The 25,353-nt window shown below is 41.8% G+C and overlaps 1 protein-coding gene across 6 annotated transcripts in view; it reads left to right on the top strand.

The window, feature by feature from the left end:
- Positions 1-12,027: 12,027 nt before the first annotated feature.
- LOC148374578 (zinc finger protein 521-like) overlaps positions 12,028-25,353 on the top strand; it is a 200,774-nt gene continuing 187,448 nt past the window's right edge. For 2 of the 6 annotated variants that reach the window (XM_088338223.1, XM_088338214.1), the window contains exon 1: positions 12,028-12,298. Coding sequence is in view for 4 of the 6 variants with exons in the window: in XM_088338195.1 (XP_088194321.1) it covers positions 12,974-13,013 (40 nt within the window). In the remaining 2 variants the exon portion in view is untranslated. Of the gene's footprint in view, positions 12,299-12,969; positions 13,014-25,353 lie in introns of all 6 variants that reach the window. The other 4 variants (XM_088338195.1, XM_088338232.1, XM_088338186.1 and 1 more) reach the window with 4 other exon arrangements.

Below are 25,353 nucleotides of genomic sequence, written 5' to 3'. Positions count from 1 at the left end.
GTGATCGGCCGTCTGGTGACACCGCTGCGCTAATGACCCGGCCTGGGAGTTGCTCTGCGGGCTCCTTGGCTTGGGAAGATGGAAGTTGTGGATATATGACTGGAAGGTCACTTTCCTGGAGGACCACTCAGTTAATATTATAGCCAAAGGCGACCTTATTTGAGATATCATGTAACAAATTCAGGTTTAGAGGACTTCAATTCTTAAACCCCAAGGGGTTTCATAGGTATAAATGTACAAAAATGGCCAGAAAGTTGATGCAGGAATGGATCTATGAACCTTGACACAGAATCTTCTGGTTTGTTAATTTGACTATTATTTGGCACTGTTGTTAATTGTTTTGACTGCTGACAACACTGTCACAGTTAGCCAATCAATTTGCTAATCTTTGATGACCATACCCTTTAGGGCAGATCTGATTTCGTAACCCCGGTGATCTAATCAAAAGAAAGTGTCACGGGTTGGGCCTTGGGAATAGGTTTGAATATTTTATCTGAGGTTTGGCTTTTCTCCCTGTTCTCCTCGAATGTTCAAAATGTCTTCTCTACTTATTGCGAGTGTCTACTAAACTTCATGTATTAAGCTGAACATTTTATCGTAAAGGTTGCAGAAAAGGGACTCTTCTCACCCTGGCCACCACCTTTTGACTTGCTGTAGCCTAGCCGTGCACGAGGCTGGAGCTGCAGCCAGGCTAATGCTTTCATTTCCAACATCAATAACCTGGCGTAATAACAATCCACAAGGCAACCACTTGTGATCAGCTTTTTTATTGCGCTCTTCTGACTTTCCTTAGTGTCTGATTTTATTGATGAATTTATTTTCAATGTCACGGGCAAAGATGGCAGCCACAATCCTTCCCAGTTTCTATTGATTCATAGATGTTGACTGTGAATTCTCAGCCCAGCTGTTTGACTGACAACATACATTAGCCTTTAACAGTCGCCCACCCAATATACACACACAAACTGCCGCGTGCAGCACTTACAGTGTACTCTCTGTCCGGACGAAATGAACAAAACGTTGTTGTCAATGACAATAAATACGATTCCTTTCCAAATCTGCGAAGGAGTGATCACCAAAGTGCGAAGTAGCGAGAGGGGTCTGTACTTCAAATGAGCAAAATAATAGCAGATCAAAGATCATTTTGTTGTAACATTTTTTTAAACAAAATCTTTCTTGTAATAAATTATGAAATAAGAAAAATACTATTAATTGAAGGTAGGGCGCATCGTTTGAGCTGTCCTTAAAAAAGTTGAGACCTAAATATGTTCTCAATTAAGTATGGGTTAACAATGACCAGCTGAGTTCAAAGAGCCCTTAATCTTACACTGCGCCTCTATAATTTTATCTTACTTTTAGTAAAGCTGTTTGGGGCGGAACACAATAGGTAGTGGGTGGGAGGATATGCGGGTCATTCTTTTTCTTTGTATTATTATTAGTGTAGCATTAAAATGGTGTGAGTAAGAAGAGGCCTTTCTTCAAGGGCGTTTCTAGTAAATGCATGCACTTCCACGCAAATCATGAACAAGCTAATAGAAGCTGCAGGAGATGGCCGCCCCGAGTAAAAAATTTCGAAATTCTGTCCAGCCCCTTTAACACAAATTATCTGCGGCCAAGCATGTGATTGGCTGGCAATTAGTCCACTGCCCAATGTCAGCTGGGATAAGCGTCAGAACCCCATATAAATGATAAATGATTCGGAAAATGAATGAATAAAGGAATATCTGCCAACAGAAGAAGAACATTTTACATTGAACGATTAGACGTATTATTGTCATTGGGCTGTTTTCATTTTTCACAATTGTGCGAAAGCTTGTCTTTGTCCAGTCTTGTCCATGGGCTTGCACATTTCTATCCCAATAACGGACAATATCCAGTCAAACTCCGTATGCACAATTACTATGTTCTTCAGACTGTAGGGCGCACCTAAACCCCAATTTGGGAAGAAAATGTACTTCAGAATACGGCAGATAAGGTTAGAAATGCATACAGTGATAGTACCGTGAATTCCGGACTATAAGCCGCTACTTTTTTCCCAAACTTTCAACGCTGCGGCTTATTGAGTGATGCGGCCAATTTATGTAATTTTTCTAACGGCCACCAGCGGCGCTCGAGTACAAAAGGTAAGATTTAGATCGGTGGAATATTTGCGCCGAGGAAGACTGCAACTTCTTGGCTTGTGCATTAATTCAATTAGCGTAAACATACCCTCATCATGCAGAATGCACAAAAGAAAGGCACATGACGCAGCTTTCAAGCTGAAAGCAATCGAGCAGTCCGATAAAGAAGGAAACAGAGCTACTGCACGTAAACTTTACCAGACCCGTTTACTGTGTTGCGAGCGTGTTGCTAGCGTGTTTTGGAATAAGGGAGCGTGGGACGACGTCTACCTGTATATGACAAAGTTTCTTTCCGACACTGATGAAGACGACTTTGATGGCTTCAGTTCTAAGGAGGAAGATGAGGTAGGTTTACCGTGATTTTTACAAGTACGATATGTTTTTTTAACAGACCCGTTTACTGTGTTGCGAGCGTGTTGCTAGCGTGTTGCTAGCGTGTTGCTAGCGTGTTGCTACCATTAACTGCCCTGTCACAGGAACCGTTTGGGATGAAAGTTATATCATTATTATTAAAGCTTTGAAAACTCTCTCGGTGTAACGTCTTTCTTTGTAAATACGTGTAACCATTTATAATATGTATTTGCAACTGTATATTTCTGTAATGTATTTATTTGTATTTATTTTAGAAACGTATTCTGATATGTTTTGCACGGGCGAATGAGAAAGAAGAGGCAGAACAAACGCGGGCTGACAGGAAGTGGAGTAAAGGTGAGACGTGTTTGTGGACGCGGCGGACAATAGTGGAAATATATTTTTCCCACCCTTACCTTTGGAAATATACACTTTTTTCCTTGGGTTACTTTCAACGGGACCCGGACTCTGCAGGTCTGCATCAAACTTTAAGCACTGATATCATTTTCCGTTCATTTTGCCGGCTGTGATTTTTGGACTGTGTACTTTAATGAAGGACATTCAGTTTCAATCGCGGGACTTAAAGTCGGGTTTGGGTTAATTTTGTGTTTGTGATGCGGCTTATATACAGGTGCGGCTTGTGTAAGTACAAAATTGGTTTTCCTCTTAAAATGTGGTGGGTGCGGCTTATAATCAGGTGCGCTCTATAGTCCGGGATTTACGGTAATAGTTGTAGGTATGCATTACCATACAAAGTTTTATGGTACTATTGTTGCGCAATAATTGTGCAAAAGTAATCAAATTAATAAACATTGTAGACCAAAATAGGTCTCAAGTAGTGGTGATGCGAGTGCCAACGCTTTACCACTAGATTACAAAGATACAAATAACAAATGACAAGGCATTGGACCATATCTCATTATCACACTATTTTTACAGTGCCAGGAACATTTATTTGCGTGAATGATGCTCATGTGAAGAAGTGAAGAGACTGTTTAACCTATCAGAATGCTTTATGCCAATATGTCTTTCTAACACCCTAAAAATAGTGCGATACGGGGATACGTTCTTATGCCAATTTGTCATCTGTAACAATGGTGGTCTACTGGTAGTGTGTCAGCGCTCTCACCACCACTCCCAATTCCCATTGCTTGTAATGTTTTGCGATTTCTGCCAGCGGCAAATACTAATGCATTGCAAATTTTTTTTACAGTAGTCTCAATTTAATGTGCCTTATAGTGCTGCGCACCTTATGCATGAGAAATATACGGCGGCGTGCCTTATAGTGCGAAAAATACAATACTTTAGCTGAGCTGTTCACAATTTGGACGTTCCTAATTTTGGAAAGCTCCACTCCTGTCCTAGCTTACTAACTTTCAGTGTTTTATCCATCCTTTGTTTTAATCAGTTCGCTACGAAACAAGGCCTCAGCACAGCTCTGTCTGTTGCTTACTGCGTTTTTTTTTGTTTCTGCTCAGCCTCGGGAGTTTGGCTTGTTAGAAGAGACTGTGAAGTCCCTCGGGGGGTTTGGGGGGCTCTGCCTCGACCTGGCTCCTGCCCGGTGTGGGTGGCGTTCCGACGGGGGAGCGATGCACACAACGGAGAGGCGGGCCGAAGATGCTGATGTGTCTGGTGGGCCCTCGCAGGACGCAGCCTTATTCTCGGGGTCACGCAATCCGGCAGCGTCTGTAATTACAAGCAAGCGAGAAGGAGAAGGAAGAAGAAGAAGTTGAATATTTCGCCTTTCTCGAAATGAACGTGTTCTGCTCCTCAAGGGAGGCGTTCACATCTCAGAGTTCTGCTAGCTGGATGGGTTTTAATGAGGCAAGTCAAAGTGTGCGTTTGTGGGTGTGCACGTGTGTTTGGTGCACATGCATCTATGTGCGTGTGCGCCCTTCTCTAACAAGCATAATTGACCGACTGCATTTTCAAGACATCGTTTTTCACCATTTATAACCCAATTCTCCCAAATAGCCTTCAGTGATTTTTTTTTGTTCAAGACTCAAACTTTCTCTAAAAGTGAAGTCGTGACTTTTGGATGATTTTTTGTTCATTTAGTTTTTGGGGAGGCAAACGGACCAGAGGACCAAGAGGCCAAGGGTCACGGGAAAGCCTCCAGTTGAGGGCAGAGGATTCCGGAGGGAAACAGAGCAGAGATGTATTTCAAAATTCAAATCTTGGTTTAAAAATAATTGCTGGAAAAGACTGAGAACTGTGTAGCATAGACTATATATGAGCCCCTTTGTTGACTTCCCGAGTTTTAATTACTTAGCCCAATTCTAACACTGCTGTCTGCAATTAGCTTGCTAGCTATGTAAAGCATCTCCCATGGATGACTCAGTTGATAGAACAGCTTGTTATTTGAATTCTCGAGGGTGATGTATTTTGCAATAGAATATAGAATAGAATATACCTTTATTGTCATTGTTACAAAATGGGTTAACATATTGTGACAACGAAATTGGGCATGACACTCCAGTGTCACACATTCACAGTGAGGTAAAAAAAGCCAAGAAGATAAAGGAACAGGGAAGATAAGGTTATAAAACAAGGAGGATAAGGTTATAGTTGTAATTTACACAATATTTACACAAGAAATGTCGGCATGTAGGATGTTACATACAGTTGATATCGTAATACAGTTTGGTATCGTAAGGGTTTGTGCAATTATACATTTGGTGCAAAAATAGTCCTCAAAGTGCAAAAAATAGTCAACATATGCATTTGGTGCAAAAAATAGTCATCATAGTGAAAAAAAAAATAATTGAACATTGTGCAAGGTAAGCTGTAAACATAGTGCAGTCAACATGTGCCAGAAACATAGACGTGTTCGTATGAGGTAGTGTTTTTGCAAGAGTTTTTCAGTTTTTTATGTGGTGTGTGTTGAGGGTGTTAATGGCTCTGGGGAAGAAACTGTCTCTGAGTCTGTTTGTTTTTGTTTTGTGTGACCTGTAGCGCTTGCTGGAAGGCAGCATGTCGAAGAGGTGGTGGCCGGGGTGAGAAAAGTCTTTGATGATGTTTTCTGCTCTGCTGAGGTGGCGAGAGCAGGCAATGTCCTCCAGACTGGGCAGAGTGCAACCGACGATTTCCTGGGCTGTTTTGATGACCCTCTGGAGCGTTTTCCTGTCTGCTGCTGTGCACCCAGCATACCACACCGTAATGCAGTACGTTAGAATGCTCTCCACTGTGGCTTTGTAAAAGGACACCTGCAGCTGCTGTTTTAGATGATTTTTCCTGAGCACCCTCAGGAAATGCAGTCGCTATTGGGCCTTCCCTACCACCGCTCTGGTGTTTGCAGACCAGGAGAGGTCGTCGGATATGTGCACACCCAGAAATTTGAAGGAGTGGACTCTCTCTACACAGTCTCCTTTTATGATGAGTGGTGCCGGATTCTTGTCATTCCTTCTGAAGTCCAGTATCAGTTCTTTTGTTTTTGTGGTGTTCAGTATGAGGTGCCTCCACCTCATCCCTGTACGCCGCCTCGTCCCCTTCAGAGATGAGGCCGATCAAGGTGGTATCGTCGGCGAACTTAATGATTGTGTTTGTGAGGTGGGTCGGTCAGCAGTCGTAGGTGTGGAGGGTAAAAAGCAGGGGGCTCAGTGCACAACCTTAGGGGGAGCCAGTGTTCACTGTTATGGTGGGAGGGACGTGGTTACAGAATTTCACGGACTGTGGGCGGTTTGAGAGGAAGTCCATTATCCAGTGGCAGATGGATGGAGAGAGTCCTAGGTGTGTGAGTTTCTCCACCAGTATCTCTGGGATAATGGTGTTGAAGGCTGAGCGTAAGTCCAATAAGATCATTCTGACGTAGCTCCCCCGGTGGTCCAGGTGTTTCAACACGGTGTGAAGTGCTGTGTTCATTGCGTCGTCAGTGGAGCGGTTTGCCCTGTAAGCAAACTGGTGGGGGTCCAGTGTGAGTGGCAGGGAGTTTTTGATGTACTGGGACACTAACCTCTCAAAGCACTTCATGACCACAGGCGTAAGATCGACAGGCCTGTAGTCGTTGAGGCTTTCAACTGCTGACTTTTTGGGGATGGGAAAGATGGTGGAGGTTTTGAGGCAAGGTGGGACGGTCGCCTGTGACAGGGACCGGTTGAAGATGGTGGTGAAGACCCCAGCCGGCGGATCGAAACAGTCCCTGAGTACCCTCCCTGGTACTCCATCCGGGCCAGCTGTCTTCCTGGGGTTTATAGTTTTCAGCACACACCTAACTTCATGCTCCTGAAATGTGAGTGTGTTGCAGGTGGTTGTTGGTGGGTGTGATGTGGCTGTTTGTGGCCTTTCAGCATCAAAGCGAGCAAAGAACTGATTAAGGTCCGCAGCTAGTGAAGCCTCTACAGTTGCCAGGTTGTGGCCTCTGAAGTTAGTGATGTGTTAAAGACCCTGCCACAGCCTCCTCAAGTCATTTCCAGCAAAGAGGTGCTCGATCCTCCTTGTGTAGGCTGCCTTTGCTTTCTTAAGGGGCGGCAGTAGCTCAGGAGTAGAGCGCTCGTCTTGGGATCAAGGGATCTCAGTTCGAATCCCGGCTCGTCCGTGTTACATGTCGAAGTGTCCTTGGGTAAGACACTGAACCCCTAATACCCCCAATAAGCAGGTTAGCGCCTTACATGGCTGCAAGGCCGCTATTGGGAAATGTGGAGCACATTGTAAAGCGCTTTGGGAAGTCATTGACTTAAAAAGCGCTATATAAATGCAGATCATTTCATTTCATTTAATGCCTCTCTTCAGGTCAGCCCTGACCACACTGTAAAGAGCCTTGTCTCCAGACCTGAAGGCGGTGTTTGAGGAGGCTGCGCACCTCGCTGGACATCCAGGGTTTTTGGTTTTGGTAGACTTTGATTTTTTTATTTGGTGTGACTTCATTCGTGCAGTATCGAATGTAGGATAAAACAGTGTCAGTGAATTTCTGGAGGTCATGGTGTTCAAATACCTCCAAGCAGGTTTGATGGAAACAGTCCTGCAGCTGAGAGAGGGCTCCCTCAGGCCACGTTTGTGTTGTCCTTGTTACAGGCTTTGTTTTCCTCCGAATGGGGATGTATGAGGGGGTAAGGGACAGACATAGGTGATCGGAACTGACTAGGTGGCTTTATATGCGTTTTGATGTTGCTGTATACGTGGTCCAAAGTTTTTTCCCCCCTTGGTGCACAGTTCACATGTTGAAAGAATTTTGGAAGTACAGTCCTTGAATATGCCTTATTAAAGTCGGCAGCGATAATGAAAGCTCTGTCGGGGTGTGCAAGCTGTAGTTTGTTGATGGCAGCGAGCAGGAGGTTTAGCGCTGTGCTAGTGTTAGCATCCGGAGGGATGTAAACAGCTATCACAATGAGAATAGTTAGCTCTTTCGGTAGATAGAATGGTCTACACGATACTGCTAGAAACTCTATATCAGGCGAGCAGTGTGTATCAATGATTCTGCTGTTATTGCACCACGCGTTATGCACGTAAACGCATAGTCCCCCACCTCTTTTTTTACCGGAGTCTTCGTTGCGGTCGTGTCGGTGTAGCGTGCGTCCTGCTAGCTGGACTGCAGCGTCGGGGATCCGCGGGTCAAGCCAAGACTCCGTGATCACAAAAATACTGCAATTCCGTATGAAGCTGTTGGCAGCTATCCGCAGCTCACTCTTTTTACTCTTTTTAAACCCCCGGCTTCCAAGAGGAAGCTGTCAGACCGTTTGTGAACCTATGCTCTCAGCTAGGCAAGCTCCATACCTTCCGACATTTTCCTGCCCTGTTTTCTCCTGCCTGGTACCTGTTGCCGACCTGTTTCGGGACGCGTTTCTGCCCTGCTCTTCCATCCCGACCATCGACCTGTATTGCCCTGTTTCATGCCTGATACCTGTTGCTGACCTCTATTCTGGACTCGATATGGCCCTTGCTCTCCCGTTCCGGCTATCGACCAGTATCCCTGCAGTCTACGATTATCCTCGCCAACTGCTACCCGTGTCCGTCGATCATCGGCTCGTGGAAGCAAGCACTGCTCTCTCTCTTTATCAATAAAACTGAGTACACTAACGCTACTGGGTCCTGTCTCTGTTTCTGGCCGGTGACAATGAAATAAGATATACAGGTAATCCCTGAAACTCCAGTGTTTTAATAGTACAATATGTTTGTTAATTGCGTTACAAGGCTGATGGATGATTACAAAACCCTTGTGCAATTAGGTTAGCACAGATAAAAACACTTTCGCTGGTTGGAGAATCTACAAGACCGACCTTATTCGAGCTAATCAAGTATCTAAATTCATCACATTTGTGGGTGTGATTAAACCTTCAGAATGGCCCAAAAAATTGATTTTTCATGTGAAACTCAACAGTCTATTTTTGTTCTAAGAAATAAAGGATGTTACAAGCAAAGAAATTGTCATTAATCCTCAGATCTCCCACAATAGTGTGTACTACTCCCTTCCGAGAACAGCTCAGAGTAGAAAGAAAAGTGGGAGGCCTCACTGCATAACCAAGGAAGAGGACAAATACAATAGTCTCTAGTTAGAGAAATATACACACTACATGTCCTCAACTCGCAGATTTGCTAAATAGTACCCGCAAAACACCCGTGTCAACATCTACTGTGAAGAGGCGACTTCGAGATACTGGTATTCAAGGCAGCGTTGTGAAGAAAAAGCCATATCTGAGACAGGCCAAAAAAAGAAGGGATTAATATGGCCAAAATAACCCAGAAATTTGGCAGCTCATTTGATAAATAAATGTGTGACATTTTCATGGAAAACACAAAATTGTCCGGGTGACCCCAAACTTTTGATCAGTCATATAGTTGAAACCCCAATAAACAACTATGTCTAAATTTCAGATACTGTATGTTTTCTTTTAAACACTCCAATTCATTGCATCCCATTTGTCCCGCTCCTTCTACATATGGGATTGTTTTTCTTGCTATATTTCTGAGAGGATCCCACTGGGAGAAGTCATGTCAGACAGTTTTTGGGGCGTCATGAGCAATAGTCCTCACATGAGGGGGAGGGAAAAAACTTGCGGTTAAGGGACTATTGTGTAACTTGGAGACTTAAAGTGAGTCAAGTCTAGCATTTCATTTTCCATTGACTTTGCCGCTAATGAAAGTAGCAAAGAACCCTGGAGGATGTTTGTTTGTGTTTTTGGAAAGCACTGGTTGAGCGAGGAAAGGGGGAGCTAGGTGGCAAAACTTTGGGAGAGATGTCTGACAGAGCACAGAGACATCGAGTGGGGAACTTTGAGGAACGAGCGTTGTCTGGATTGAAGCGTTAAGGCGGCTGAGACCCCCTGACAGAATCCCAGCGTCGACAAATAGACCTTTCATATATGCGTGTTTACCAAGTTTACTGTAGTTTGTGAGGTCTTTGAACCAAGCAAAGCGCCTCACGTCAATCCCTGTCACGCTTTGTCTGATTGATCTTTGGGTTTGTGTGTGGCAATGTGTGGGTGGAATTTGTGTGTTTGTGTATGTGCTTGTGGGTATACACTCATTTAAGAAGTAAAGGAAGCAAGGTAAATAAAGGATAAAAATTCAGCGCGCAACATAAAAGTTTAAGAGGTATGTAGGTCACAAGTCTTTTTAATAGTAGTCAGGATACACACAATTCATGTCTTTGTAGTGTACTAACCAGTGACCATTATTTGAGAAAATCCACACAATAAAATTGAAAACTAGCTATGTACTGCAGATGATCAACTCAGTGGAATATTCATCTACCTAGACATCATCAAACTGTCGCCTCCAAATCAGGGCCCAGCTGTAGTACGTAAACAGATCTGTGAGTGTCAGTGTGGTGCTAGGGAGCCTCGAGACAAAACATAAAGAAGAAAACAATTAAAATGGGCTTCAAGGTTCAATGTGCTCCCCATGGGATAGAGTTTTTTTAGAATGTGTAACTTTGTTCTTTTGAGTACAGTTACACAATATATTTGATTGTTTTTAATCACTGTACATTTGAACACACCATAAATTGAGCACAGTCAAAGATTATTGAGTGTCAAAAGCATTTCAGTCCTAGAATATGTACTTACAAAAAGAGCCAAATGTGAAATGTTTTTTAAAGAACTCTTTAGGGTATGATTGTTAACCTAAATGACAAAATTATTAGAAATAAATGGAATATAATGATTGTAAACACAAGGAGAGATTAGTCCATCCCTTTCCAAATAAGGGATGGGTGAGTATCAAGACCAGGGTAGTGTGATCGCACTCATCTCGTTTATTTTATGTTTATGTTTGGGGGTGTCCAATACTAGTTTTGTCTGCCTTTTAGTGTCAATTTAACAGTCTAGAACTCAAAATTACAGTAACGGTATGATAAAAGTCATTGAATAAATGCAACAGTAAAGATGAATACATTGTTGGTATTTAAAGACATTTCTTTAAAGGGAAATACTTATTGTCTTGCAGAGTGGAAGGAAATTGAATGTATTAATGATATCAGCATGTGTTAACCTTATTAGTTTTGTTTTTGGTATCGGTCTGAAAAATAAGCTTTCTATCAAACATTCCTAAATTCATCCAGTATGTGTTTTCAATCTATCTCTATTCATTCTGTACGATTCAGAATAACAACAATCTAGCCTTCCTTTTCATTTTCCACACAAAACAAATCTCGGAAAACAGTCAACCACACTACAAGATACTCGAACAGTTTAAGTCGATTTTAATAACTTTTTTTACTAAAAGCCTTAGTTTAGTTTGTCATGTAATATAATAAACTGATACTTTGTTTGCATTCAAATTCTCTTTTCCACCAAATCTATGTGCCCATAAATTGATTGTTTTCGTGTCTTTTGCTTTATATTTTTATTGTTGTGTTGCCGAAGGTCTTCCTGTTTTCTTGAAATTCACTGTGCACTGGAGTACTTGACAGTTATTGTTAAATATAATGTAGTTCATATTAAATATTATTAAAACATATGAAAATAATTGGATGCTTGTGGTTTACAATACACCATGTTAATGTATTTTTAACCTTTCTTTCCCCAGACCATCGATTACTCATTTGCATATTACATAATGGTTACCTATCTATCTATCTATCTATCTATCTATCTATCTATCTATCTATCTATCTATCTATCTATCTATCTATCTATCTATCTATCTATCTATCTATCTATCTATCTATCTATCTATCTATCTATCTATCTATCTATCTATCTATCTATCTATCTATCTATCTATCTATCTATCTATCTATCTATCTATCTATCTATCTATCTATCTATCTATCTATCTATCTATCTATCTATCTATCTATCTATCTATCTATCTATCTATCTATCTATCTATTTATCTATCTATCTATCTATCTATCTTTTTGTGGCGGTCTATCTATCTAAAATTATATATTGCCTGTTGTAACAGAATGATCCATTTTAAAAACGGCATTGGTCATGACTGCGCTCGAAAGTAAACGCGTCTTTCTCGTTCCACCAGAAGGGGGACCAGTCCGTCTACGGTTCGGGCTGCTCGTCTGACGGAGCGTCCTCCGGCGGGGCTGCAGGAAGAGGCGAGCGACGCCTTCCAGCATCCGTGCAGTCATCCCGGCCAGGCCAGGCCCACTTTGGCGGGCCGGGAGCGCGCACGCGAGAGAGAGACTCCGGATCCTGAGAGCCACGGAATCCAGGCGTCCACATTTTGCGGCGCTCCCTCGGATTTTAATCATGCCTCTCTGTCTGTGTGTGAGTGCAGGCAGGCTGACAATGATTTCCTCAGTGATTACGTACAGAGCGAGTCCCTGCGGGGTAGGGGCCCCCTCTGGAGCCATCCTGATGGCTTTGGGGGCCTTGCTTCCATTTTCCATTATTATGTGGACTACCGGAGCGACAGCGCAGTCCAAGACCTTGCAGGTTTGTGATGAGGAGGGAGCTTCCATCTTCTCTCTGCTTCTTCATCCTCCTTTTAAGAGCAATTTAGACGTAGACTCGGAGCACATCCGCGCACCTAATTCTACATTAGCTCCACTCCTCTGACGCGCGGCTACGTTTCGTGTTCTTAGTTGGAAACCCCCTTTTAAAAAAGTCTTATTTCGTCGTTTTTCCTCCTTTTTTTCACGGAAGGGTTTATTTTGTCGCACGGATTTTTTTCTTTTGCATTTTTGCAGAGGTATTTTCCACCTCCGCGGATGATTACGATGATGGTGGCGGGGGTCGACCGAAAAAGCAAATATTGCGCTTTTTATCCCTGAGCGTGCACACGCGTGACATTTTCACGGGGAATGGCAGCACGTGACAGAACCGCCAACAGCGCCGGAGCCACATTCTCGCACTTTTGCAGACGGAATCGGACCTTTTAAGAAAAAAACAACCAAAACCAAAACAGGTCTTGCTTACCTGCTCATCACAAAATCAAGACATTTATTCAGCTCTCCTCAACCCACCCCTCAAAAAAATCGTTTAAGCGTCGCGCGCCGGTGATGGTAGTAGCGAAACAGCCGCGGTCGAGCCCTGCACGCGCATTTCGAGACATTTTTGCCACTCGGCCGTTTTACGCACATTGTCAACTTCAACGTTTTGTGTAGGAGCATGTCGCGCCGCAAGCAAGCGAAGCCAAGATCCCTCAAAGGTAAGCCGCCTCTTAAAACACTTACTTCTTCCTCTATTTTCTCCCCTTAACAAATAACGTCAGCAGGCTTCACCTGCAACAATGCTTGGTTGATGTGTTTTAATTTTGCGCATTGAAAAAATATCGGACCGGTTCATTGAGGGCGGGTTCGAGTGTGCGTGCGCGTGCGTGTCCAACATCTGGAGCCATCCAGCCAACTTTGAGTCAAGGAATGGTGTGCGCACCAGTCACGTGATTGACTGTAAAGTAAAGCTAAGCGCATTTGTTACACATATGAAGACGAAAGTTGAAAGTATGTGGGAGAATAAGTTTATAATGTAACTTTCTGCGCACGTTCGATGCTTTGCATGACAATTGGTAAATGAGGGCTGGAGCTAGTGCTCAAGTTCATTAAATGGCACTTTGAAAAATGAAGACAGTAGTCCTTATCAACAACCACCTCCCCTCCATCTTTTTCCATATTTTCTCCTTTAGAGTCTTCATCACAAAGGAATGCTCTGCAGTAGTGCAGCTGCCATTTCCAATCAATACTCCCAAGAGTCTATAGGCGTCTGCAATTTTTAGATGACCTGCTTTCTACCTCAACCTGCACCGTTTGTTTTTTTTTATCCATTTTTGTTCTGCATTTGTGTCTGCTGCTACATTCTACAAGTGTGCAATGCACAACATCTGCCCAGACTGCTGTGCATGGTAAAAGAGAGAGAGGGAGGGGGGAAAGTGTGCAAATCAGGATGCAAATGAAGCTAGTTATGTTACAGTCACGCAGCGAAATTTACATTTTCTCGACTTTTACATCTTCATCGCAGCGCAACTGCTGTTGCTCGAGCTCCGAAAAAAAGCAGGACGTCGAAGATATTTCCTTTTTTTCCTAGCCAGATGTTATTTACTGCTCTTTGTCTGTGTGGTTCCTCAGGGAAGGAGTGGGGAGGGGGCACACTTATACAGATGTCCACAATAACTTTCCTTGTCATTTTGTTTGCCTCGCCATTGTTCAAAGAGGAAACGTCGTCATCTCCTCTGTTTTTGAAAAACATCTTCTCGCCTGCAAGAGTGCGTTTTCGCTTGTCGTTTGGCTTTTCATCAATCTCTAGGGCAGGGGTCACCGACCTTTTTGAAGCAGATTGCTACTTTTTGACTACTGCTTAGTTGAATGTTACAAGAAATTTGCTCAATTTTCTGGTTCATATTGCGTAATTACTAGGTTGTTGATGTGCAATTTTTTTTTCAATGTGAGGTCATCTACAATATAATAGTGAGGGTGACGACGCTAACTTGGCTAAGTTGTCCTTAAAAATTGTCTGACACAAAGTCACACAATCTTGCAGTTTGTTTTTGAATTTCCTAAAACGAAAAATAACAATGACCCTCGCGGTGATGTTTTTTGGGAGCCGGTCCACGGGCTATTTTCGAGGAATGTAAACAAAGGTCAAGTTGGATGACGAGCTAATGTTGTGACAGTTGCCATCGCCCAAGTGTCGATGCTTGAGAGAGTCCGAGCCTGTTTAAAAATAAGAGCAACATTTTAGCTTGCAGTGGTTATGGAATGAAACGCAAATATTCTTTTTTGAGATTATAATCAAAGCGTCAGCTCACTTGGTGAGAAACGTCCCAATAGCGCTATTCCAGAATACGAAAGGCCAGACAGCGTGGATGTTTTCACTCGCACCACGGAGCTGACGCACTCGTTGTCCGAGGAGCCAACTTTCCAAGTCGGCCACTCGCATACATCAATAAACTTTCCAGTTGCTTTCTGAGTAAAACGCTTGTCCTTGCGTCGGTATACCCTCACGGGAGCCTCGACTTTCATTTTGTTGCGGAGGAGATGCAGTTTGCTGAATTCCGAATGATGCGTTACTTCATTTGACTCTGCGTATGTGAATTTCGGACTTTGAAGGATTGTAACAAGCATGTTTTAGTACCTATAAAGTAGTGATTTGAGATCAAAGAGAAGGGTGATTTTTAAGCCATTTTTGTTTGAATCGGTCCAAACTTCTTTCGACAACAATAAACATTCTGTAAACGTTTGCTGTCAGTCTAGGCAGTGTTTGATATGGATTGAACAATTAAAGTGCACCCGAATGACCCACCGTCTCAAGGTTGGACATCCCTGATTTCGATGACAACTCAAAATGTTGTCATAAATCTTTTTCAAGTTTGGCACTGTGATTCCATTTACTTTCATGTCATTTTGTTTTGTTATTGATAAGATGGTGGGGGTTTAGAAGAAAAAAAAACACAGAAAATGATGATTGATAGACGCCTCATCAAGGACAATCCAAAGAATCCAACCGTGTAAAATATTAATTCCAAAACACGCGATTATGCCGACAGATAAATAGAAATCCTTCTTAAACAGTCCTGCTTTGTTAGATGTTGCTTCTTCAATCCTTTCTTTCGCCACATTACTTCCATTTACAAATAAACATACTCGTAAAATTATTCCCAACATGGTAGTTAGCCCTTCCCTTTCGATCGACACCTTTTACATGATGTTGGTCTGTTCATGCTAGTTTTGTTCATGCACAAAGCGCAAAGTTACATTAAACTTGCGTCTTCCTCCACATATATATTTCACCTGTCTCACTCTTACCTTTACTGCTTGGGCTCCCTGGCGGCCGTTAGAAAAAAAATGCATAAATTAGCCGCATCAGTGTATAAGCCGCAGGGTTGAAAGCTTGGGAAAAAAGTCGCGATTTATACTCCGAATCTTACGGTAATCAATATTTCAACCTCAACGTTTTCATAAAGCATTTTGAGTTGCAATTGACTGTATGAAAAATGCATTGCAGAACTCCTTGCTTCTAGTGTGCTGATTCTACACAAATATTTTTGAATTATTTTTTAATTTAGAGAAAATATTTTTACAGTAGCAATTTTTCATTTTTTTGTATTTTCTAGTTACTGTATCACAGATTGATTTCTGCGACCATAATTAACAACATCCATTTACACTTTTGTAAGGGAAATGTAACATGACAGAGGTGTGACCACTCCCCTTTTACTGACATAGCAAACCACTCATTTAATCATTTGGAGAAATCTGTGATTTCTTTATCCTGAAAGTTTTTTAAAATTTCAGGTTATTTTAGAAATCTCAATGAAGCACAACATAGAAATTTGATGCACTTCAAATAGTAGGGATTTTATCACCCCCAAACTTAGCAAAGCTGAATAAAAAATCATGAAAAACCATAACATCGTTTTGAAATAATAATTAGATAGGGAAGTCATTATCTTTTGACCATGCCCTCCTTTCATAATGCCAACACCCACGAATTGTTGAATTAACAAAATTGATTACCTCGGAACATGCTGGTCTTTAATGGACTACACTACCTGTTTTTAATGTGACACTCCATAAATAAATAGAATGTGTTTGACTGAAAAAAAAAGAAATACATGTGTAATGTCCATCATTTTTTATCCGTTGTATTGTGATTTTTTTGCAGATAGTTCAATGAAAAAATTAAGGAAAACATAAATAGGAAGTATAGGTTTTAAGTGGACAAAAATTGGATACGGTGGTATTTTCTTTTCACCATGTCCCCTTTGCTACATAGACGCTACATAAGTAAGGAATTAGCGTTAATTAGAAGGGCCATTTTTGCATCATCATGTACTATACTGATGTACTGCCCATCCCGTAGCAGCAAGATGTCAAACAATAATCTCAATAAACTCCTTCTAGGTAAGTATTTCTCAAATGGTGGGTAGGGACCCAAACGGTCCTGTTTTTAGCGGGGTGCGTGCATTTGCCTGACCCAAAAAAATGCTTAGGAAAGAGAAAAATAACTAAGGGTCATTTAAATTCCTTAACAGTAAATGTCAATAATTCCTTGCAAATCCAAGTTCACATCCAGAATTTCACACCACAGAATAGGACAGATAACATTTGTTTACACATGTTGAGCATGGCCAAAATTGGATACAGCGGAAAATATATGAGTTATGGATTTTATAATTTTAAAGACAAAGCCACTGAAGTAATGTGTCTTGGATTTCTTTAAAATGCATCTAATTGAATATTCATGTGAAAATTATTACTTGAATTTGTTATGGTTTTGCTTTTTATGCGGATATTTTCTACTATCTCTGGTTTCAACTGTATGAGTCTTTCCTTCAATACATTTGAGAAGTGGACATTTTTTCTTGATTTGGGTCACGGCTTGTGATGAGGGTGGGGTGGTGGCTCCTCAAGTAAGACAAGTTGAGAACCACTACTTTCGGTGATGCTCATTCTATGTAAAATGAATACTAAATTCTCAAAATATAAAAATGTGCACGTTCGTATGACAGTTTAATGTATTTTTGCTCAGTATTTAAATCTGTATTGCTTATTTTAACGATTGTTTTTTTTGACACTAGGAGGCGATATGTAATACAAAACCTTTTTAATGAAAATAAATCCACAACATTCTCAAATTTACTTAGCTAATTTATTTCATTTAATGAATAAATTCTATCAAAATAATTTGTCCCCAAAAAACACTAAAGTTAGCGATAACATCCAAGGGCAAAGTTGCGCTCTATTTCCGGCGCAGTTGCGTCAAAAGCGCCATCTTAGTCAATGGCCATTAATGGAGCGCGGCATAACATCCATTAACACTTCTCTAATGTGACACAAAAATATGCTTAGTATTACCATTAAGGAAATGATGATGGAGACTTTGGTTTAACAGAAGGGGAGGGGAAAAAAAATCCCATTAGCATGGCTGTCAGCGCGCTTGGCACGCGGCTGAGGAACACCGGACATGAGCGTTGCAGAGCTAGCCGATATCCTCTCTTATTTTGCGGCAAGCGTTCGTCTTGTCGCCGTGGATCCTCTGATAGTCAAACTGTGATTGATACCTGCCGTTTCCTGCCTGAAAAATAAGTCAACAAGACACCGTCCGGCTTCACAGTGGCACCTCTACATACGAGCCAAATTTGTCCCAGGATTGTCCTCGTAGCTTGAATTCTTGTGTAAAGAGCACATTTTTCCTATTTGAAATTATCAAAAACTAAGAGGCTCGTTCCGGACCTCTCGAAACGATCTAAGTGAACCCTAAATAGCTATAAAACACATCTTTCTGATAACTAAAACACGTTGAAATAGTAATTAAACACAAAAATACAGTAATATGATGAATGAGATGAAATGTAAGATTATTATGAGGAAGTAGCGTTAACAAAGGTGTGTGCATAGTGCGGAGGTGCAGGGGGGAGTGAGGGTGCATGAATCTTGATAATACGTAAGCACTTACTGGACACTTAAAATTCAAGTAAATTTTTTGAATGACATCATTTTCTTTTGCTCGTTTCAGCTTTCATTCGTCACTCTATTTTGCCCCTTTCAGCTGTAATAGCAACACTATCACTTTCTACAGGTCTTTTGAAAATAAAAATGAAAAAATACCACGCCTCTCCTTCAAAATGTTACAGAAATGCGTCAGTGCCGGAAGTTTCTCTAAAATGGGAGAGAGGGTCCCAGTCAATTTTTGCCATTATTTGCTATTTTTAGGGGGTTACAGAGTTTATCTCTGTAGCTATACAGGCATAGAACATGTAAAAAGAGAGCCTGAACCCTCTACTTTCATTAGATAAAAAGTATTTTTCTAGTGTTCACTATTCTTTAGTAAACATTGTTAAGTTCCTTGGAAGGATGCTTTTCAAGCAGAACTTTCCCCCCGCTGCCTCTTTTTTTTGTATTTGTGATACCTCCAATATCTTAACAACGCTTTCCATTAAAAGAAGGGCACTTTGCTTGGCAAGAACACTGAACTTATGCATGAACGATGCATGAACTTCAGGAACGATTTCGGTAACTCCATGGCCGCCCACATACTCTCAATTGCTGAATAAAGGAAGCAAAGCAAAACAGAGAAGTAGCGGCTTCATGATGTGTGGATTAAGATCAGATCAACGCCATAGTGATTTATCATGCTGAAATAATTGCCCGAGACTTGATACTTACTGCTCAACTGCGCCAAAGTCTCTGGAAAAACCTTTTTTTTAAAAAAAAAACTATTTTTATGTTTAAGAACTTAAGGACAATACTTCTAAAAATGCATTTATATGATATGGCAATGAATGAGTTACCAGTTTTGGAAAGCAGCAACTTGCTTCTTTGACCCCGAACCTCACTAAAGTCCTTTTGTAGACGCTAGCCATTCTGGTTTGTCCTCCTCTCTGCTGTTTTTTTTGCAACAGAAATATTACTTCCCTCAGAAATTATTGCAGCCAATTCTTTTGCCGCTTTGTAACCGCCACTTGCTGCTTCTGGAATCTATTCCTTGGCTTGTCGTGGTTCTTTTTTTCTTGCTTGGTTTAAATTGTCATCATTCTCCTTTTTTTCTCATACGCCCTACCGTTTCTCTTTTCGGAACATATGGCTACAGTAAGAAAAAGTCACAAAAAAGAGATGCTTTTAAAGGTTTAGAGAGATGCGATCTAGATAAACTTGCTGCGGAATACATCAGGTATAACCAAGAGCGCGGAATCAGGTGTGTGATGGCGGGAGGCGCATGTGCAAACTGGACTGAGCAGTTGAACATTCTCGAGGGGTCTCTAGTGGTAGCCTTTGGGACTGCTCGTGAACTGGATTTTATCAAGTAACGCAAGCAACAATTTCGTTGAAAAACAAACAAACTCGCATATAGAAGTACTCGTGTGTAGAAGTGCTGGTATAAAGAAGTACCGCTGTATTTTTGTCCGTCTGCTGCGACTCGCTACCTCGGCGACGCTAACGCCGCACAGTTAATGAATCCTCCCGTCTATATATAAATGAAGGATTACAGACATTACGCAACGTGATTAACATGCTGCTCCATTGCAAATTATTTATGACACTAATCATCAGTTCAAATAATGCTCATTAAGGAAGTTAGTCATGTGTGCGTGTCCTCCGCCCCGCCTTCTCCCTGGGCCTAATTGAAGAGGGTTGACCCGGTGACCCTTAGCTAAATTGAGTTGTCGTCCCCGTGGCGAGCGTCTCCTTCGCGGTCAGTCGGGGCGGATTACAGCGCCATTGTGCTCGCCGCCGGATCGGCCGGCCGGCTTGTAACCAAGCGGATGAGTCACACACACTCCAACACACACTTGAAATGATGTTTTTCTATCCTAATTGAGACATTCCATTGACATAATGCATGTCCAAGCTCCTAATCCTAATCTTGACCATCACAATCGATTGCCTAATCCTAACCCAAACCCAAAACAAAATCCATTCTTTATTTAAAAGGACCCAGTGTAATATTTGACCACTAGATGTCACTTTATTGCGTAGTACTGGGGTGTCATTCTCACCGAGGGCCACATTAGCGTAATGGTTGTCCTCAAAGGGTCTAATATGTCTTATACATGTAAACTAAATGGACTTGGTATGTAAAATAAACAGAACTACTCTTTCGTATAAAGAAACTCTGAATGTATTAATTATTCAAGTCACAAACATGACAGTTGCGTTGAATTTTTTTTTTACTGACGTATAAAAGAAAGATCTTATTGATCTTATTACTGTATTTTTATGTTCAATTACTGAACTATTGAATTATTGAATATATTTGTAGTGAACGAGGGAAGCTATATTTTATAGCCGTTTAGGATTAACTTGAGGGCGGGACCAAATTAATCGGGTTTTTAGATATTTCATATCATGATAATTCGCCCAAGATACAAACTATTCTTCATATAAAGACCATCCTGTAACTAATTGATCTCATAGGTAGAGGTTTCATGGTATATCAATTTAACAAAGTCTTCTTTGAAATTTTTAGGATCATCAATTTCTCAATGGCAGCACGGTGGCGCAGTGGTTAGCGCTTGTGCGGCACAGTTCTTGTCATGGGAACCTGTTGTGGGTTCAAATCCAGCTCCAGACTTCCTGTGCGGAGTTTGTATGTTCTCCCCGTGCTTGCGTGGGTTTCCTCCGGGCACTCCGGTTTACTCCCACGTTCCAAAAACATGCATTTCAGGTGGATTGGCCTGTCCAAATTGTCCCTAGGTGTGAATGAGCGAATGAGTTGTCTGTCCCTGTGTGCCCTGCAATTGGCTGGAAACCAGTTCAGGGTGTCCCCTGCCCACTGCCCGGAGATGGCTGGGATGGGCTCCAGCCCCCCCGCGACCCTAATGAGGATAAGCGGTACGGCTGATGAGAGATGAGATTAATTTCTCAATTCCGCTCATTGGCATCGATATGGAAATGACATACAGTTGTCGCTTTTCTGTTTGCCTACCTGCGGGTCAATGACGCTGTGGTCTGAGTGGTCCGAATACACAAAGCAGCCTGATGAACATACAAATGGTTTCCATTTTTAAGTTTCTCTAAAAGGCACTAAAATGCGTTGAACCCATACGATCACCAAAATGCAGAGGAAGATGCTTGCTCTCAGCAACAAAGTTGGAAATGAAATGAAATGAAATGAAATGAAATGAAATGAATGAAATGATCTGCATTTATATAGCGCTTTTCAAGTCAATGACTTCCCAAAGCGCTTTACAGTGTGCTTCACATTTCCCAATAGCGGCCGTGATCTGTGCAGCCATGTAAGGCGCTAACCTGCTTATTGGGGGTAATTAGGGGTTCAATGTCTTACCCAAGGACACTTCGACATGTAACACGGACAAGCCGGGATTCGAACTGGGATCCCTTAATCCTAAAACGATCGCTCTACCTCCTGAGCTACTGCCGTTGGACTTCTCGACCGAAGGGTAAATGCAGTTTTTCATTACGTCCACTTTAGGGCAACAAAGTAGCGTGTAAAGTGGATCATATCCTAATCACAATGTGCAATAAAACGGCAAGATTATTTTCACAAGTATGATTTTACATTAGAGAAGTTAATTGTAAAAAAGAAATTGAAGAAAAGAAACTTTTATGAAGTCCAGTACTTTGATATGTTATTTAATACATACTGTCAGGACAAGAACAGAAACAGGACCCAATTGCGTTCCGTTTCTCACAAGTTTTATTGGAGGAAAGAGAAAGGGCAGCGCCCACGATCCGGTGTTTGCTGGGCGTGGGAAGCAAGTCTCTCTCGTACTCGGATTGTGCTCCGAATGTGGAAGTGGATCTTCTGTAGCGATCGATGGCGGTGTCAGGGACGTAAAAAGGGGTCAGTAGCTGGGAATGGGAGAGCAAGGCGTGGTCGGGGTCGGAAGCGAGTCGTAAGCCAGAACGGGAGAGTAGACGTAGTCGGGGGACAAAAGAGGCCGTAAGCCGGGACGGGAGAACAGACGTGGTCAGGAGCAAATACGGATCGAAGTCTGGGACAGACGGAAGCAAAAAAACGGGACAGGGGTTAGTCAGGGTCAAAAAAGGCTTGCCTAGTGTTCACTGAGGTTCGCAGACTGACTGACAAAAGGGGACAGGCAGGACTGGGTTCAAATACTGATCGGGAGCCAATCAGAACCCGCGACAGTTGGCGCCAAAAGAGCGGGCACAGCTGAGTCACATCAGTAATCATGACACATACATTAAAAAGCAAACAAACGAAGACATAAATAAATAAAGGTTTCTGCTATCCTGGGACATTTTTGTACGCAAACCCCGCGTAAAACGTGGGATTACTGTACACGTACACACACGCACAGGTTTTTAGTATGTTTCTCAGCGGGCTTGTAGTTTTTTTTTTTTAAATCATTCCTTGCTTTGTTTACATTTGTCAGTTTGTTTGCTCACAATTAACTCATTTCTAAAAAAAGAACGTTTCCCATCTGGGAGATTTTCTCTCCAAGCAAAATGACAACGCATTCATTCATCTCTGTCATTTGTGTGTGTGTAAAGTACGTGGACAACATGTTAATTAATCGCTTTTAATACTGGAACACGTGTTGCTGGATTAGGTGTTGTTATATGTTGCATTTTTTTAACACTTTGATAATCGTAAGAAAGAGGTCCCTTGTGCATTCGGCATGGCATAAAGAATAGCTTTTATTTTTTCTTTCCCCCGAGTGATCCGGCAAACATTAATTAACTGATAGCGGTGATTCTGTCACCGTGTGACACGTCCGCTACGTGTCGGCATGAGAGCTTTTGGAAAATGTGTTCATTAAATCTGTCGGGTCCTATTTGCCTTCCTTGTCCATTGACAGGCGAGTGCCAGACAGCAAAACCAAGTTTTTATGTGCCTATATAGTATCATTTTTGAAGCGATCAGGATCGGAATTAAAAGTCAGCGAAGGAAAAATATCAAAGCTTGTTTAAGCATCACGTAGTAACACAAAGTTGTTGTTTTTGCTTAAAGACATCATTAAAAAAAAATAAAAAAATGGCTTCCACTTTTTGACCCTACCTAAATATGTCCTAACAATAAGTTATTGTGTGGATAGTCAAAACCTGCAACATTGAAACCTTTATTTATTTATTATATATCAGTAATGTTGGGAATACTGCCATTATGAATAAAGCTGTTACGTGATGTCGTTATTTTTTCAGTAACAGGGTTAATTATTTTTTTCCGAGTTACAATGACGTTACTGTTACTTTGGCTGCAGAATGCCAATGGTGGCATGCCCCCGCAAACCTGGTACTGTTTTCAGTGGTGCGGTTTCCTGCTCTCGTCCGAGTTGTTTATGTCACGTTCCTTACGAATCCCGTCTGCATTCAAATTAGCGTCTACCATGCAGTCAGGTAACGATTACGAATGTAGTATTAAGTAATGCACTAAGAGAAGAGGGCTGCGTCGCAAAAAATGTGAGCCCTATACTTGACAGCACCAATACTGTTGTTACTGCCGTAGCAACCTACTCGTGTCGTTTGCGAAAGAAACGTCTCGATGAACCGACTCTTGAAAATGAACAAAGAGAGTTTTTTTGTAGATTTATTAACATGTTTATTTTATTTTCTGTGTTTATTCCTTTTTCTTCTTTCATCTATTTTTGCTTTTTTACACTCACTTTGAGTTTTTACTGCTGATTGTTATTTTATTATATTGTTTACTGTTTTTATTTGTTGCGCATTAAGTGTAGGATAAATCTGTTTCTGGTCAAGTGCAATAAATATTAAACACTTATATAACTACCTGTATTTTCTTCAACTGCTCAGAAATTTTCGAATTCTTTGACATCCAAGAACTTGTTTTTAAGGTAACAGCTATATTTACTATATTACTATATTTCTCTGGTAACTAGTTACTTTTACTATTGAGTAATTCAGTTACTAACTCAGTTACTCTTTGGAAAAAGTTTTGAGTAACTGTGACCATAGTGTATCAGTACCATATAATATAAATGACTGTAACAAAATAGCAGGTATAGATCTACAGATTAAAAACACAGAACACGGAATTGCAGTCTAATGAATGGTCTTAGGCATGGCGGCTGCGAGATTAGCACGTCATCCCAGCAGCTCTGAGATCCTGGGTTCAAATTCAGCTGTTACCATCCCTTTGCGGAGTTTTTATGTTCTCCCTCTGCTTGTGTGGGTTTCCTCTTAGACTGGCTGGCAAACAATTTAGGGTGTCCCCCGCCCACTGCCATAGTGAAGATAGGCCAGGTCTGCGGCACAGCTATAGTTTTCTCTCTCGACACTGCCTCAGTCTCTCCCCAGACCCGTGAAAATCCGTGAAAAATCGAAACCATGAAAAGTAAACTGTGATACAGCGAGGGATAACCGCACTGCAAACTCCTTCGTGTCATGAAAAAGGTATTGAATAGAAAATGCATTTTACACATTTTTAGTGAAACATTCTGTACGGTTTATTGCTGGTCCTTTATTGTTTTCAAAACTGAGCCTTGTTTTTTAGGCAAATTCCCAATAAGCTGATAAATGCAGTCAAACGGCATGTGTCTTTGTACTCATCTGGGCACTGATGCCACATGGATAATGTACAAAAATGATTACCTTTTTAAAGTTTGCAAAGCATCTCGAAAATGAATAAAAGGATTAACTTGCATCTTAGCATCCCGCAGTGAAAACACAAGCCAGGCCAGACCTCCACCGCTTCAAACACACTTCTCTGAGTTGTCTTAATGACAAAACTTTTAATACGCTTGCAGCAGGCGACAAATCATCCCCCGTCCGCCACAGCTTCTTCTGGTATCATAAAAGAACATTTTCTGCCTCAACTCCCTCATCTTACCAACAGGGATGGTAATCAAAACAAAAGGAGAAACCCCTGCCACCCATCTCTGATGGAACCACGGGGGATTTATTAGGACCCCCACCCTTCTTAGCCCCCCCACTCGTGGCCCTATTTAAATGATCTCAGGCGAGAGTAGCTCGACGGCGTCGGAGAAACTCATTAAACTCTCGGGGAGTCAGTCACCGAGGCCCGCTCCTGCAGGAGCACCTTGGCTCATTCCGTCTTCTGCGGCGGCACTGAGGGACGTCCCTCCACACCGGCCCACCGTGCCGCCTTGC

The sequence above is a fragment of the Urocampus carinirostris genome, chromosome 1, assembly GCF_059441175.1.
Source record: "Urocampus carinirostris isolate Australia breed hairy pipefish chromosome 1, RoL_Ucar_1.0, whole genome shotgun sequence".
NCBI classification, from domain to species: domain Eukaryota; kingdom Metazoa; phylum Chordata; class Actinopteri; order Syngnathiformes; family Syngnathidae; genus Urocampus; species Urocampus carinirostris.
This window is presented reverse-complemented; position numbering and strand designations above follow the sequence as displayed.